The 14,352-nt window shown below is 38.1% G+C and overlaps 1 protein-coding gene across 1 annotated transcript in view; it reads left to right on the top strand.

Moving 5' to 3' along the window:
* The first annotated feature begins 482 nt into the window (after positions 1–482).
* Positions 483–14,352, top strand: part of LOC113875717 (zinc finger protein 850-like) — a 52,739-nt gene continuing 38,869 nt past the window's right edge. The window contains 4 exon segments of the mRNA XM_027514417.1: positions 483–703; positions 6,353–6,435; positions 10,131–10,257; positions 11,339–11,437. Coding sequence (XP_027370218.1) covers positions 6,427–6,435; positions 10,131–10,257; positions 11,339–11,437 — 235 coding nt within the window. The 5' untranslated portion in view covers positions 483–703; positions 6,353–6,426.

Raw genomic sequence — 14,352 nt, 5'->3', positions numbered from 1 at the left:
GACAGAGAAGCCTGGCAGGCTACAAGTCCATGGAGTCGCAAAGAGTCAGTCAACTGAGCAAACACACACACACGCACTTTATCCAGCTTTTCTCACCTGGAAACACGGCTTTGCTAATCAGCAATATAATGTTATACACCTTTTGTCACCTCAGAGGCTTCAGCTGTAAAAACCACAGGAATCTGTGGCATTTTGAGTGGAATGAGCCTTGTAGGGAAGGGAGAGTTTGGATTATGAACCCACCTTCCAGATCTTCCACTCATGGCCCTCAGGGTCATATTACTGATTTAATTGTGCAGATCTCTCACAAGCAGGCTTGAAAGCCTGGGAAAAGAAGAGCCCCTAACTCCACTCCTCCCAGTTCTCTGATCAGGTCCCATTCGGATACGCCTCCTCCTGGCCCAGGGACCCGTTGGACACGCCCCCTGCCTCACGTCCCGCCTTCCGTCAAGTATGCGCTGCGCAGGCGCAGTCCGGCGGTCACTCCCAGAAGCCTCCCGGCCCCACCCGGCGGCTACTTTGCTTTAGGAGTTTTAAGACGTGGAGCCTTACGTCCCACAGACTACCCGGTGACTTTGGCTTCTGGTTCTTTTTCCGTATCTCTTGTTGCAGACTGCGCGTGAGTGGCACCGTCTGAGGAGGAATCCAGCGTGGGTCGCCGCGGAGGCGACTATGCAGACTTAGCCAGAGCCCGCGAGGGACGGTGAGTGGCGGTGGGAGTGGGGTTGCGAAAGGCGCTGAAAGCGTGGACCGCCCGAGCGCCGCCGCGCGAGTCCGCGCGTCCCCTCGAGGCTGTGGACGCTTGAACAGCGGGGTTGGGGGGGCGCTGGTTTTATCCCTCTTTTAGAGTGAGTGCGATTGTGAGACTGAGAGAGGTGTGCGTTCGTTTTGTGTGACGGAGACACCGAGTGAGTGTCCTTTCTGTGAACGTGGATTACACAGAGCTCTTTGTCCCCGCCGCTGCTTCCAGGCTTCTCTCAAACATGTATGTCTCCCAAAGAATGTGAACGCTGTTGGGAAATCTGTTTTTGAGTCCTGCAAGACACCTTCCAGCAAGAAAGTACCTACCGGCTGCTGAAATCGGAATTTTAAAATCAAGAATTGTCCCTGAGGCCAGGGTTCTGAGAGAGGCCACTTTGTAGCAAGGGGCTTGAGAGTCTGTCCTGGTCGCTGCCCACCCTAAATTATAAATTCCCCCATTTCTCCTCCTGCCGTCCAGAACTTTAAATAGCCTCCAGCACACTGTGGCTGCCAAAAGTTGTATTAATAATTAAATAATGTCCAGCTGTTAAAAGGCTGTTATTGGGGGAAAAAAAAGAATTGCTCCTGAGACAGGTTCCTACCCCGATCCTTCCTCGGATTACCCTTCCTGGAAGTTCTCTGGGGCTCATTTATACATTTGAGTATGAAAGCATTTCTTGAGCTCCGATGGCAGAAACCTGCTGTGAGCCTTGATACAGATTCCACAGTCCCACTTAATTCTGGTTTTATGTATGAGATCACGGCGGATTTAGTAGCTTTGAAGGATGGAACACAATAAATGCTCAACATTGGCTTTATTGTGGTGTCATTCACCCTTCAGATTTCTATAAATCAATGACGAAAATATAAAGTTAATGTGATGAGTGCTTCTGTTATCAAAGGGCTGCTGCTGCTAAGTCGCTTCCGTCGTGTCCGACTCTGTGCGACCCCATAGACGGCAGCCCACCAGGCTCCCCCGTCCCTGGGATTCTCCAGACAAGAACACTGGAGTGGGTTTCCATTTCCTTCTCCAATGCATGAAAGTTAAAAGTGAAAGTGAAGTCGCTCAGTCGTGTCCGACTCTTCGCGACCCCATGGAGTGCAGCCTACCAGGCGCCTCCGTCCATGGGATTTTCCAGGCAAGATTACTGGAGTGGGGTGCCATTGCCTTCTCCGATCAAAGGGCTAGCTATGCTATGCTATGCTAAGTCACTTCAGTCGTGTCCGACTCTGTGCGACCCCATAGACGGTAGCCTACCAGGCTCCCCCGTCCCTAGGATTCTCCAGGCAAGAACACTGGAGTGGGTTGCCATTTTCTTCTCCAATGCATGAAAGTGAAAAGTGAAAGTGAAGTCGCTCAGTCATGTCCGACTCTTCGCGACCCCATGGACTGCAGCTCACCAGGCTCCTCCATCCATGGGATTTTCCAGGCAAGAGTACTGGAGTGGGGTGCCATTGCCTTCTCCGATCAAAGGGCTAGATGGAGCTAATTTTCCAGAGTGTTCTGATCCAGGGGTCCTTTGTGTTTGGGGGCTTACAAGGGACCACAAAGTCTTTGTAATTGTCTAGAATTACTGCATATATTTGTAAAAATGCATTTTTCAAAGGTGTGCATAACCTTAAAAGATTAGACATGGGTAACTCATCTGCAATGAAAGATTTTTATACTTTTAGATGATTTTTCACAAAATTAATGATTATACAAATGGAATGGTTAAGAAAATCACAGGACATCCATGAGTTAAAATATTACATAGATAATAAAATTCCTGTTCATAAGAATTAGTCATTACAAGAAAAAAAAATGGCTATTATCCAATGTTGAGCAATCTTAATATACTGTAGTTATAAAACAGTAGTCAAGAAAATTTGAAAGCCTCAGCTCATTTTAAAAAGAGAATTTTGTAAAAACTTGCAAGGATTGTAGACAAAATGATAGTTTAATTGGTTTTTCAGAGAAGAATGAAAGTGTTCAGCTACATTTACTGAGCATTTTCTATGTACTAACTTTTCTATCTACTTGGTATACATGTTCACATTAATTTGTGAAGGCAGTTTCCCTTTCTGTTGATGTTAAAGTGTTTATGGTGAAATGTCTCTAATTATCATCAGTGCAATACAGCTAAAGGGTATTCAGGAAGTGAATATACCTAAGTGGTATTTTAATCATGTTGAGGTTTTCATCATAGATCTGATATTAACAAATCTTTTTAATAAGGAAAATATAGCCTCTTTCCAAAGTCATGTCTATAAATATTTTAATACTTTGAAATATCTTTATATTTTATTTATGATAATGGAATTAATACAGGTTTACTGCCAAAAAATAAGCCTGTGTTCATTTCCTTAAGGAATATATTGAGAAGAAAGCAAGGATAACCCATAATCTTCCTAGAGATAATCATTTTAACATTTTGATGTATATATATATATATTTTTTTTAATTCCATTTTTGTGTGGCTTTGTTTTGGCAGAATAAAATTGATCAAGGAGACAAAAGAGTCCAACTCATAGTTCAAAACAATCTAATCTAATCCAATAATGAACATTATACCCTGTATATGTAAGGAGAAGAGGGAAGGGCAGAGAATCTTGTGTGAAAAGCATTACAAACAGTTATGCCTTTTATTTATTACAAATGTTATTTGAAACAATTACCAGAGCACTGTATTACTAAGGGAGACATCTTTTCAGAGTTAATAACTTAGAAGTTTGAGCTTAATTTCTGAAAAAATAACACTAATCTCTAATTTCCAGGTGTCTTGCAAGTACAAGCAATTTTTACAAACATAGTTGTTATGCTAGAAAATAAAGATAATATTTATAAATATTTATGTAAATATGTGAAGAATAAAATTGATTCTCCAGTTGTATTCTCAATTTTATCATACTATTCTTTGAACTGGTTTATGATTCTGAAAAGTTTTTCTTACTCTCTATAGCTGCTGGGGACTGAGGAAGGGCATAGTTTCTCTTTTCTTGTCTAATAATCTCTCTTTTTAAAAATAATGATTTTATAAAGCAGAAACCTATTCTCTTGTCTAATAATCTCTCTTTTTTAAAATAATGATCTTATAAAGCAGAAATCTATTTTCTCATATGTAACTCCTAAAATTTTATTAAATATTAGAATTATAAGAAAGAGGAAACTCAAGAAGCACAAGTTTTAATAAAACCAGGAAGCATCAGAATTAACTTTTTATAATGAAAGATTAAGGAATATGGAATGATTTTCTTCTTCAGTAATGATAGAAATTTTACATTAGTCATCATGATGTACAGTTTAGTGTGTATATGGATTATTTTGCCTAGTCTTCAAAATAGTTTTATGTGATTTTTTTTATCCTTACTTTGCTGATGAGGAAATCGGCATTGAAATGTTTTTCTTAATTTCAGTGGGATGCCACCTCCTAAATTATGCTTGCTTTCTTCACTGAGCAATTCTTTTAATACTGTTTTCCATCAATTATGTGGTTTAATATCATCCTTATTAAGAATAGCATGGCATAAATGTCACAAAATAGCAGACTATAATATATTTAACCGGTTTGCTTGCAGTGAGATTTTCATGTTTTTAATTATGGACCATCAAAAATTATTCTCTGATGAACATCCTTGTGTATATACTTTGTAAATTTATATAGTTATTTCCTTAAAAATTTTTTGAAAAGTGGTATTTTGTAGTAAAAAAAAATCATACTTCTTTTAATTGTTTTAAATATGCCAGACCTGGAAAGTATAATATTTGAGGTAATGCAATTACTAAAAAGACATAATTACTTCCTTCAGAGTACTTATAATCTGTGAAGGAATTTAAAATCTGAATAGGAATAGGGCTTCCCTGGTGATTCAGTGGTTAAGAATCCACCTGGCAATGCAGGAGACATAGGTTCAATCCCTGGTGCAGGAAGATTCCCAACATGCCTCGGAGCAACTAAGCCCGTGTGCCACAGCTACTGAGCCTGTGCTCTAGGGCGTCTCAAGCCACAGCTTCTGAAGTCCATGCACCCTAGAGCCCATGCTCCACAACAAGAGAAGCCATTGCAATGAGAAGCCCGCACACCACAACTAGAGCGTAGCCCCTGCTTGCTGCAACTAGAGAAAAGCCAGTACCACAGCGAAGACTCAGCACAGCCAAAAACAAATAAATTAATTAATTAAAAAAAATTAAAACAATCTGAATAAATCTGAATAGGGATAATTATAAGGTAGTATGTGATAAAGGCCACTGGTGAGAGTTAAGTGACCTGCCTAAAGGAGACATCTGGGTGACTGTAGTGACAGTAAGAATATAAACAAGTAATACTGAGCACATGGGATCTGTATGGCAATATAAGTGGATATTTTTACTATGACCTTTATATCTTGTAGACTTCATTCTAGCATGAGATGTATAGCAAAATTATAGGTAAAATAATTCAGCAGCTGTCTGGAGGGTATCATGACAAAACTGACTGGTTCAGAAACAAAAATTCTTCTGTCAAAAAGATCTGAAATAAAGATGCATTGAGACTGTCATCAGTTTACAAAAGAGATTACTCAGGGACTGTTCCCAAGTTTTTTGTAGCCAAAATTCCAACATAACTGAGAAAAAAGTATGAAATGAGATACTAGGATCCAAAGGAAACAAAAGCCATTTAGTAAAATAATGTGAATTTAAAGAACAAAGAACTTTTGGGAAGTCTTCACCTTAAGTTAAAAAAATCCTTCAAATTCCTATGTCAGTTATTACAATGATTATGAAGTAACCTTTTTAAAAAAAACAAGATCTAAGCAAAAAGATAGGGATTGCTCATGTCAAATTCTGATCATGGCAAAGATATATTTTATGTCTTCAGTAGTCTTATTTGATTGTTTCATGTATGGACTAAAAACAATTGAATACACAGTGATTCATTTCTAAAGACATCCCCACAAAAACAAACGATGCAAAACAACCAAAAATATAAGAGCTCTTGGTATGTAGACATACAAATTTCTAGACATTTCTATCTTCTGTTTTATGATTATCTGTCATTCTTTTCTCTGTATTGATTAATATGCTGCTATATTTTATAAATAGAAATATATTAGTTGACTTTTCTATTGATGTAAATGAAACACTTTCCACTTCATTAAATATTCTTCCCAATTTAACATTTAATGACTACTTTGTATTCTAGTATATTGTTGGTCTGTCATATATTTAACTAATAAGCTTTGCTGGACTTAGAATGCTGAACATTTCTTGTCCATCTCTAATATTTTGATCAACTGCAACCACTTTCAAGGCCACAAAAAGAGGTTTTAATTTGGATTACATAGCCTCTTTTCTGTCTTGAAGTTCACAATGGAAAGAGGAAGATCTGTTTAGAGCAGGACACAGCTGCCCAATCTCAGGTTCATATCAATCTGATCACAATGGTACATTGGTCAGAACATTTCTAATGACTGCAGCTGAGGGCTCTGGGAAATGAGTGAGGAATGAATTTGTCCAGAATTCTTACTTACCCAAGTTGTGTGTAATGCAAAGTGATTAGGAATCTGGAATAGAAGAGCATAAATGGTGATATTAACTGATGCCCAGTGTGGAAACTCTAAAGCATATCTGAAAGTCTTTCTCTTCTCCCAGGTCTGGGTTTTCTGGACTCGGCTTTTCTGATAGAGAAGCCCAGAGGACTGATCAGCTCTTACAGGTCTAAAACCATGGCCCATGTAAGTTAATATTTCTCTTCTTGTTGAAACATGTGTGTGTATTTTAGGTCATGTAAGCATTTTAATTAATTTTCCTGAAGTTTCCTAAGAGCAAGTTTGCTCAAATAACCTGTTTCCTGATAAATAAATAAATAACCTGTTTCCTAACTATTGTTCCAGAGAAATATGAGGTCAGATTACTTAGCACTGTCTCTGTTTGGCCCATCCGAAACTAGCGTTCATATAATTATTTCCCAGATTATTCAGTGTATTTTAAGTGCCCATTTTTCAATTAAGGGCAGTGATGGAATAATGGGGCTTAAAGTTCTTTGAAGTAAAGATTTATGCTGTGCAGGTCAGATTTGTAGTTTGGAGATAGAGACAGTTCAGTTCAGTCACTCACTCGTGTCCGACTCTTTTCGACTCCATGGACTGCAGCACACCAGGCCTCCCTGTCCATCACCATCACCAACTCCTGGATCCTGCTCAAACTCATGTCCATCGAGTCAGTGATGCCATCCAACCATCTCATCCTCTGTTGTCCCTTCTCCTCCTGCCTTCAATCTTTCCCAGTTTCAGGGTCTTTTCAAATGAGTCAGTTCTTCACATCAGGTGGCCAAAGTATTGGAGTTTCAGCTTCAGCATCAGTCCTTCCAGTGAATATTCAGGACTGATTTCCTTTAGGAGATAGAGATAGTGGTTCTATTTAACTATCCATGGTAAGACTTTGATGTTTTCCACAGATGTGAGATTTCCAGGTAGATGCAGTGGAATTTATCATTGAATGACCTGAATCTTAATGTGGTATGAAATTCTTGCTTTCTGTGGATTAGGTTATGATTGGGGCTTTTAAGATGGCAGTCATGGATTTGCTAGGAAAGCCATGAGACATAAATACTAAGGCTATTTTGTTGTTGAATGAGACATGCTATGTTTGTGTAACATCTGTATAATTGACCAGCCTTCTTCAGTATCATTTAAGTCAAATGAGTTATCTTTTACTGCATAATTAATTACTCTGAAATTAATAATTTAATTAATTACTCTGTATCTTAAAGCAGCAAACATTTATCTCACAGTTTCAGTCAGTCAAATATTTGGATGTGGCTTAGCTTGACTCTTCTGCTCTGGGTCTCTTATAGGGTTATCAATGTGTTGGTCAGGTTTGCAGTCATTTTAAAGCCCAACTTTTGAGTGGATCTGCATCCAGGCTCACTGATATGGTTGTTGACTTGATGAAGTTCTCATGGCTGTTGGATTGAGGGCCTCACTTCCTCAGTAGCTGTTGACTGGCAGCTGTCCTTGGTTTATTGTTATGTGGGCCTCTCCTTAGAGCAGCTCACAACATGGTAGCTGGCTTCCACAGAGTGAGCAAGTGAGACTGCAAGAGAGAATAAGCAGTGTGGAATTCATGGTTTTTTATAAGCCAACATTGAACATGACATTCCATCACTTTTCTCTATTCTATTCTGTCAGAAATAATTCCTTCACTGGGTTCAGCCCACATTCAAAGGGAGAGGATTTCATGAGGACATAAATTCCAGGAAATGGAGATTATTGGTAATCAATAAAGTTACCTGCCACACTCAGAATAAGGAAAACATTTAGTGAGAAATGGTAGATAACAGCAACAATGCATATCATTATATGTAGTTGGTGAAAACAGGACCTTAGAATTGTGGAAAACTTTCCGAATGTTGAGTATCTAATTGTGTAAATGATTAAATATGATTTACTTATAAAATACAATGTCATATACCAAAATAATACATGGATTTATTGAACAAAACAAAAATGCTTATGGCAATATCTGACATAATGAAGGACTTAATGCTTATTTCAAATCCTGAAAGATGATGCTTTTAAAGTGCTGCACTCAATATGCCAGCAAATCTGGAAATCTCAGCAGTGGCCATAGGACTGGAAAAGGTCAGTTTTCATTCCAATCCCAAAGAAGGGCAACGCCAAAGAATGTTCAAAATACCGCAAAATTGCACTCGTTTCACATGCTAGCAAAGTAATGCTCAAAATCCTCCAAGCTAGGCGTCAATGATATGTGAACCGAAAACTTCCAGATATACAGGAAAATGCAGAGGAACCAAAGATCAAATTGCCATCCACTGGATCATAGCAAAAGCTAGAGAGTCTAGAAAAACATCTACGTCTTCTTCATTGACTACGCTAAAGATTTTGTATGCTGCTAAGTCACTTCAGTCATGTCCAACTCTGTGCGACCCCATAGACGCCAGCCCAGCAGGCTCCCCCGTCCCTAGGAGTATAAATCACAATAAACTGCAAAATTCTTAAAGAGATGGAAATCTCAGACCACCTTACCTGCCTCCTGCAAAACCGGTATGCAGGTCAAGAAGCAACAACAGTTAGAACCAGACACGGAACAATGGACTGCTTCAAAATTGGGAAAGGAGTATGACAAGACTGTATATTGTCACCCTGCTTACTTAACTTATATGCAGAGTACATCATGTGAAACGCCAGGCTAGGTGAAGCACAAGATGGAATCAAGATTGCCAGGAGAAATACCCTGGCAAACTTCAGATATGCAGATTACACCACCCTTATGCCAGAAAGTGAAGAAGAAATAAAGAGCCTCTTGATGAAGGGGAAAGAGGAGAGTGAAAAAGCTGGCTTAAAACTCAGCATTAAAAAAAAAAAGATTATGGCATCCAGTGCCTTCACTTCATGGCAAATAGATGGAAGAACAATGGAAGCAGTGACAGACTTTATTTTCATGGGCTGCAAAATCACTGTAGATGGTGACAATAGTCAAGAAATTAAAAGACACTTGCTCTTTGGAAGAAAAGCAATGACAAACCTACACAGCATATTAAAAAGCAGGGACATTACTTTGCTGAGAAATGTCCATCTAATCAAAGCTGTGGTTTTTCCAGTAGTCATGTGTGGATGTGAGAGCTGGACAATAAAAAAGGCTGAGTGACAAAGAATTGATAACCTTCAAACTGTGGTGCTGTTGAAGACTCTTGAGAGTCCCTTGGGCTGCAAGGAGATCAAACCAGTCAATCCTAAAGGAAATCAACCCTGAATATTAATTGAAAGGACTGATGCTGAAGCTGAAGCTCCAATACTTTGGCTACCTGATGTGAAGAGCTGACTCATTGGAAAAGACCCTGATGCTGGGAAAGACTGAAGGCAGAAGGAGAAGGGGGTGACAGAGGATGAGATAGTTGGATGGCATCACTGACTCGATGGACATGAGTTTGAGCAAACTCCGGGAGATGGTGAAGGACAGAGAAGCCTGGCGTGCTGCAGTCCATGGGATCACAAAGAGTTGGACGTGACTGGGTGTCTGAACAAGAATACTTGAAGGAAATCTTTAATTTTACCCAGTTTTCTAAAATTTGAAGAAATATTTATTGAGAATTTTTGAGGCAGATACTATTTGAACATTATTCTTGTGTAGGCTTTTTAGTTTAGGAGGGAAACATTATTATTTTGTCCATTTCCAAATGGTTCAGATATTTAGAAGTATCCAGAGTATGGAAGACATTCGACCTGTGTCAGCAGGCTTCTTAAAAAATATGTATACATTGTGCTTCAGTCTCCTTCCATATTCTAGATTGCCAGTCTACGTGCTTTCATTTTCTCTTTTCCTGCAGAGAAGTCCATCAATTCCTCTGCTTCTACTTTCAACGTATTTTCTTTAATTTCTTCAGTGACACGTGTATTTATGGTTTCAGGGATCGTTGACATTCAGTGATGTGGCCATAGGATTCTCTCAGCAGGAGTGGGAATGCCTGGACCCTGTTCAGAAGACTTTGTACCGGGATGTGATGATGGAGAACTATGGTAACTTGGTCTCATTGGGTATGTTCATCAGCCTCAAATAATTTAGGTTAATTTAGGTTAATTTAGAATCTGCTCTATAGGCTATGTATTTTTTCCACTGTGATTTGCAGGGCTGCCTTTCAAGAAACTAACTAAATTTGTTTTTCCTCTTCCCCAAAAAGTGGCTGAGCTTTGTCAGGTTAGAAATGGCAGCACCATTAAATACCTTAATCTTCTCTATCCTTCAGTCATACTTATATCTCCATGTGTTCTGTTTTTGTATTTGCATCTCTTCCATAATGACCAAGCAGCTAAATTAGAAATTTGCGGCATATATTGTACAACATGGTCAAAGGATCGAAGTTTTTTTGTTAATTTGTGTTCCAAATTGCTCTAATACTTCATTTTATGATTTGAAACAGTTTTAGGGATATTAGCTTATCACAGGGCCCTGAATTGCTCTCAGAGCCTCCACAGTTTGTATGATAATGGGTTGGATAATTGGAATTTATTTAAAATTGTACCAAATGCAGTTCATTTCCTAAAACAAAAGTCTTCATCTGATTTGTTGTTGAAAGTTGTGATTGGTGAAAATTACATTCAGAATGGAACGAATATCTTATAGCTGTCCTTTCTTGTGTCCTCTAGTGATACTAGAGCATAAGAATAAAGTTAATAGTTAACATTTTGATTACTGTGCAGTAAGCATTATTCTAGGTACATTATGTGATTTAACTTACTAAAATAACTTGAGTATTAACTGATTTAATTCCCCCAACAGTACTATTATCCCCATTTTATAAAGGAGAATACTGAGGTGCAGTGGGTTTAAATGAATTGTTCAAGGTTATGCCAAAGGCAGGAATTGATTCCAGGCTTCAGAGTTATCTTTTTAACCACATTATGCTTGATCTCTAGAGTTAGAAGACATAAAAGTTTGAATTTTAAACACACCAAAACAAAAACTTTACCTTACCAACTCATCTCTTGTTCTTTAACTCTCTCATTCTTCTCTAAAATAGTCAATATCATTATGATCTTTTATAATCGTAATTATAATTTTAATCTTGACTAGTCGCAATTTATTTCTCCATCCTGTGGCATTCTTTTTTCTTTAAAGCAGGCCATTCCATTTCTAAGCCAAATGTAATTACCTTACTGGAGCAAGGAAAAGAGCCCTGGCTAGTTGTGAGAGAAGAAACAAGAAGCTGGTGTACAGGTAAGAGCCAGTCAGGCAGAAGTCATTTGTGTAAGTGGTAGCCCAGGCGTTATGTACTTGGTAAACATATCCCTGAAACATTAGTTGAAAGCTCCCTTCTCAGTGATGTGTGCTAATAAGTAATGTGTGCTAAGTTGCTTCAGTCCTGTCCAACTCTTTGCAACCCTGTGAACTGTAGCTCACCAGAATCCTCTGTCCATGGCATTTCCGAGCCAAGATTACTGGAGTGGGTTAGCATATCCTTCTCCAGGGGATCTTCCTGACCCAGGGATCAAACCTGAGTCTCCTGCATTGCAGGTGGATTCTTTACCAACTGAGCCACCAGGGAAGCCCCCTAACTACATGTTTAACAATCTTAGAAAGTTTACATTGCTCCATTCCACTTACTCCATATCCTTTTCAACACTTGATCTTGTAGTCCCTTAAATTCTAGATACTATAGTTGGTATGTAGTAGTATCTTAGTGGTTTTAATTTACATTTCCATGATGACTAATCATCTTGAGTTTCTTTCATTTACTGATCATTCATATTTTTAGGAATATTTGTTCAAATCTTTACCCATTTGAAATCATTATTTTCTTACACTTGAGGGGTAACTGTTCTTTATTTTGCAACAGAAGGAAGTTGTTTTGGAACATTAAAAACATTTTCCCCACAATTTGTCTTACCTATTTTATTAATATCTTAGAAGGAGTTTTAAAACTTTTATATATTCCAATTTATCAAGTTCCTCCTTTATGATTTTTTTTTGGGTATACTATAAAAGAAATCTTTGTCTGCCCCAAGGTGGCAAAGTTTTGTCCCTATTTTTTCTTGACCTTTTTTAAGTTTTGCTTTTACATTTAGTTCTGTATTCATTTTGAGTTAATTTTGTATTACAGTGTGAGTAGGGTTCAGGACTAATGGTTTTCCTATGGATAGTTATTCTAGCACCATTTTTTAAAAAAGGAATTTCCTTTACCCTTTGGATTGCTTTGGCACCCCGTTGGGTTATATGTATGTGTGTCTATTTCTGGTCTCTATTGTGTTCTTCATGTTGGCATAGAAAGTGAGAATCTTGAGGTAGATTTTTTCATTTGTGACCTTTGTTAAATTGAGGTAGTTTTCTTTTGTTCCTAGTTTGCTGCTTTCTTTTTTGTTGTTGTTTGTTTTTGCTATGAATGGGTATTCAATTTTGTCAAATGCTTTATCTGAGTCTATTAAAATTTTTTTTCAAAACTTGACATTTCTTGTGCCCCTGGTAATCCCTCCTCCTCTGTCTCCTTCCAGCTTCCCTAGGTAAGCACTGATCTACTTTCTACTTTCTATCACAATTGAGTTGATTCCATTTTCTGTAGTTTTATATAAACATGATAGTGTGAAGTTTTTCATCTTCCTTTAGTCAGCGTAATTATGTTGAAGTTCATCATGTTGTTATTTGTATTTTACTGTTTATTGCTCAGTACTATACCAGTATTTGATTATACCACAGTTTGTTTCTTCATTATTTGTTGATGGACATTTTTGGGTTTTAGCAATGACAAATTAAGATGCTGTAGATATTTGTTTACAAGTTTTTGAATGGACATGTGCTTTCATTTCTTTAGGCTAAATACTGATCAGTTGAATGCCTGGATTATATGGGACATGTATGATTAAATGTGTAAGACTTAAAATTCATTTATTTTTGGCCATGCTGGGTCCTCGTTGAGGCTCAAGGGCTTTCTCTAGTTGCAGTAAGTGGGGGCTACTCTCTGGTTGCAGTGCGTGGCTTCTCATTGTAGCGGCTTCTCTCGTTGCAGAGCGTGGGCTCTAGGGTGGGGGTTTCAGTAGTTCTGGCTCACAGGCTTAGTTGCCTGGTGGCATGTGCAATCTTCCTGGATCAGGGATCGTACCTGCGTCCCCTGCATTGGCGGGTGGATTCTTAACCACTGGATCACCAGGGAAGTCCAAGATTTTAAATTTAGATAAATAAGATTATAAATTTAAATTTGTAAGAAACTTTTATAGAGTTTTTATACCATTTCACATCTCCACCAGCTCTAAGAGAAAGGTGGATCCTCCATATCTTATGAACAATTGGTATGATAAATCTTTTTAATTTTGGCCTTTCAAATAAGTATATAGTGGCATTTTGTTGTGGCTTAAATCTTATTCTCTGTAATGGCTAATGATATTGAGTATCTTCTTTACTGTTTCTTTGGTGCAGTATCTTTTAAAATCTTTTCTGTTTTCTTATTGAACTTGTAAGTTACTTTTCATAGTCTACATTAAAATATAGCTTTTTTTAATATTCTCTTTTTTATTGTGATTTTTCCTTTCATTCTTGTAGCAATATGTTTTAGAGAACAGAAGTTTTTAACTTTCACAAAATTGAGTTTACCTGTGTATTCTTTATGAATCATGACTTTTGGTGTATCTAAGAATTCCCTTTGCTGTCCAAGGGACTCTTAAGAGTCTTCGTCAACACCACAGTTCAAAAGCATCAATTCTTCGGCACTCAGGCTTTCTTTATAGTCCAACTCTCACATCCATACACGACTACTGGAAAAACCATACTTTTGACTAGACTGATCTTTGTTGGCAAAGTAATGTCTCTGCTTTTTAATATACTGTCTAGGTTGGCCATAACTTTTCTTCCGAGGAGCAAGCGTCTTTTAATTTCATGGCTGCAGTCACCATCTGCAGTGATTTTGGAGCCCCCAAAAATAAAGTCTGACACTGTTTCCACTGTTTCCCCATCTATTTCCCATGAAGTGATGGGGCCAGATGCCATGATCTTAGTTTTCTGAATGTTGAGTTTTAAGCCAACTTTTTACTCTCCTCTTTCACTTTCATCAAGAGGCTTTTTAGTTTCTCTTTGCTTTCTGCCATAATGGTGGTGTCATCTGTATATCTGAGGTTATTGATATTTCTCCCGGCAGTCTTGATTCC

Source organism: Bos indicus x Bos taurus, chromosome 18 (assembly GCF_003369695.1).
Source record: "Bos indicus x Bos taurus breed Angus x Brahman F1 hybrid chromosome 18, Bos_hybrid_MaternalHap_v2.0, whole genome shotgun sequence".
Classification (NCBI taxonomy): domain Eukaryota; kingdom Metazoa; phylum Chordata; class Mammalia; order Artiodactyla; family Bovidae; genus Bos; species Bos indicus x Bos taurus.
The sequence above is the reverse complement of the archived record's forward strand: the minus strand, read 5'-3'. Positions and strand labels throughout refer to the sequence as shown.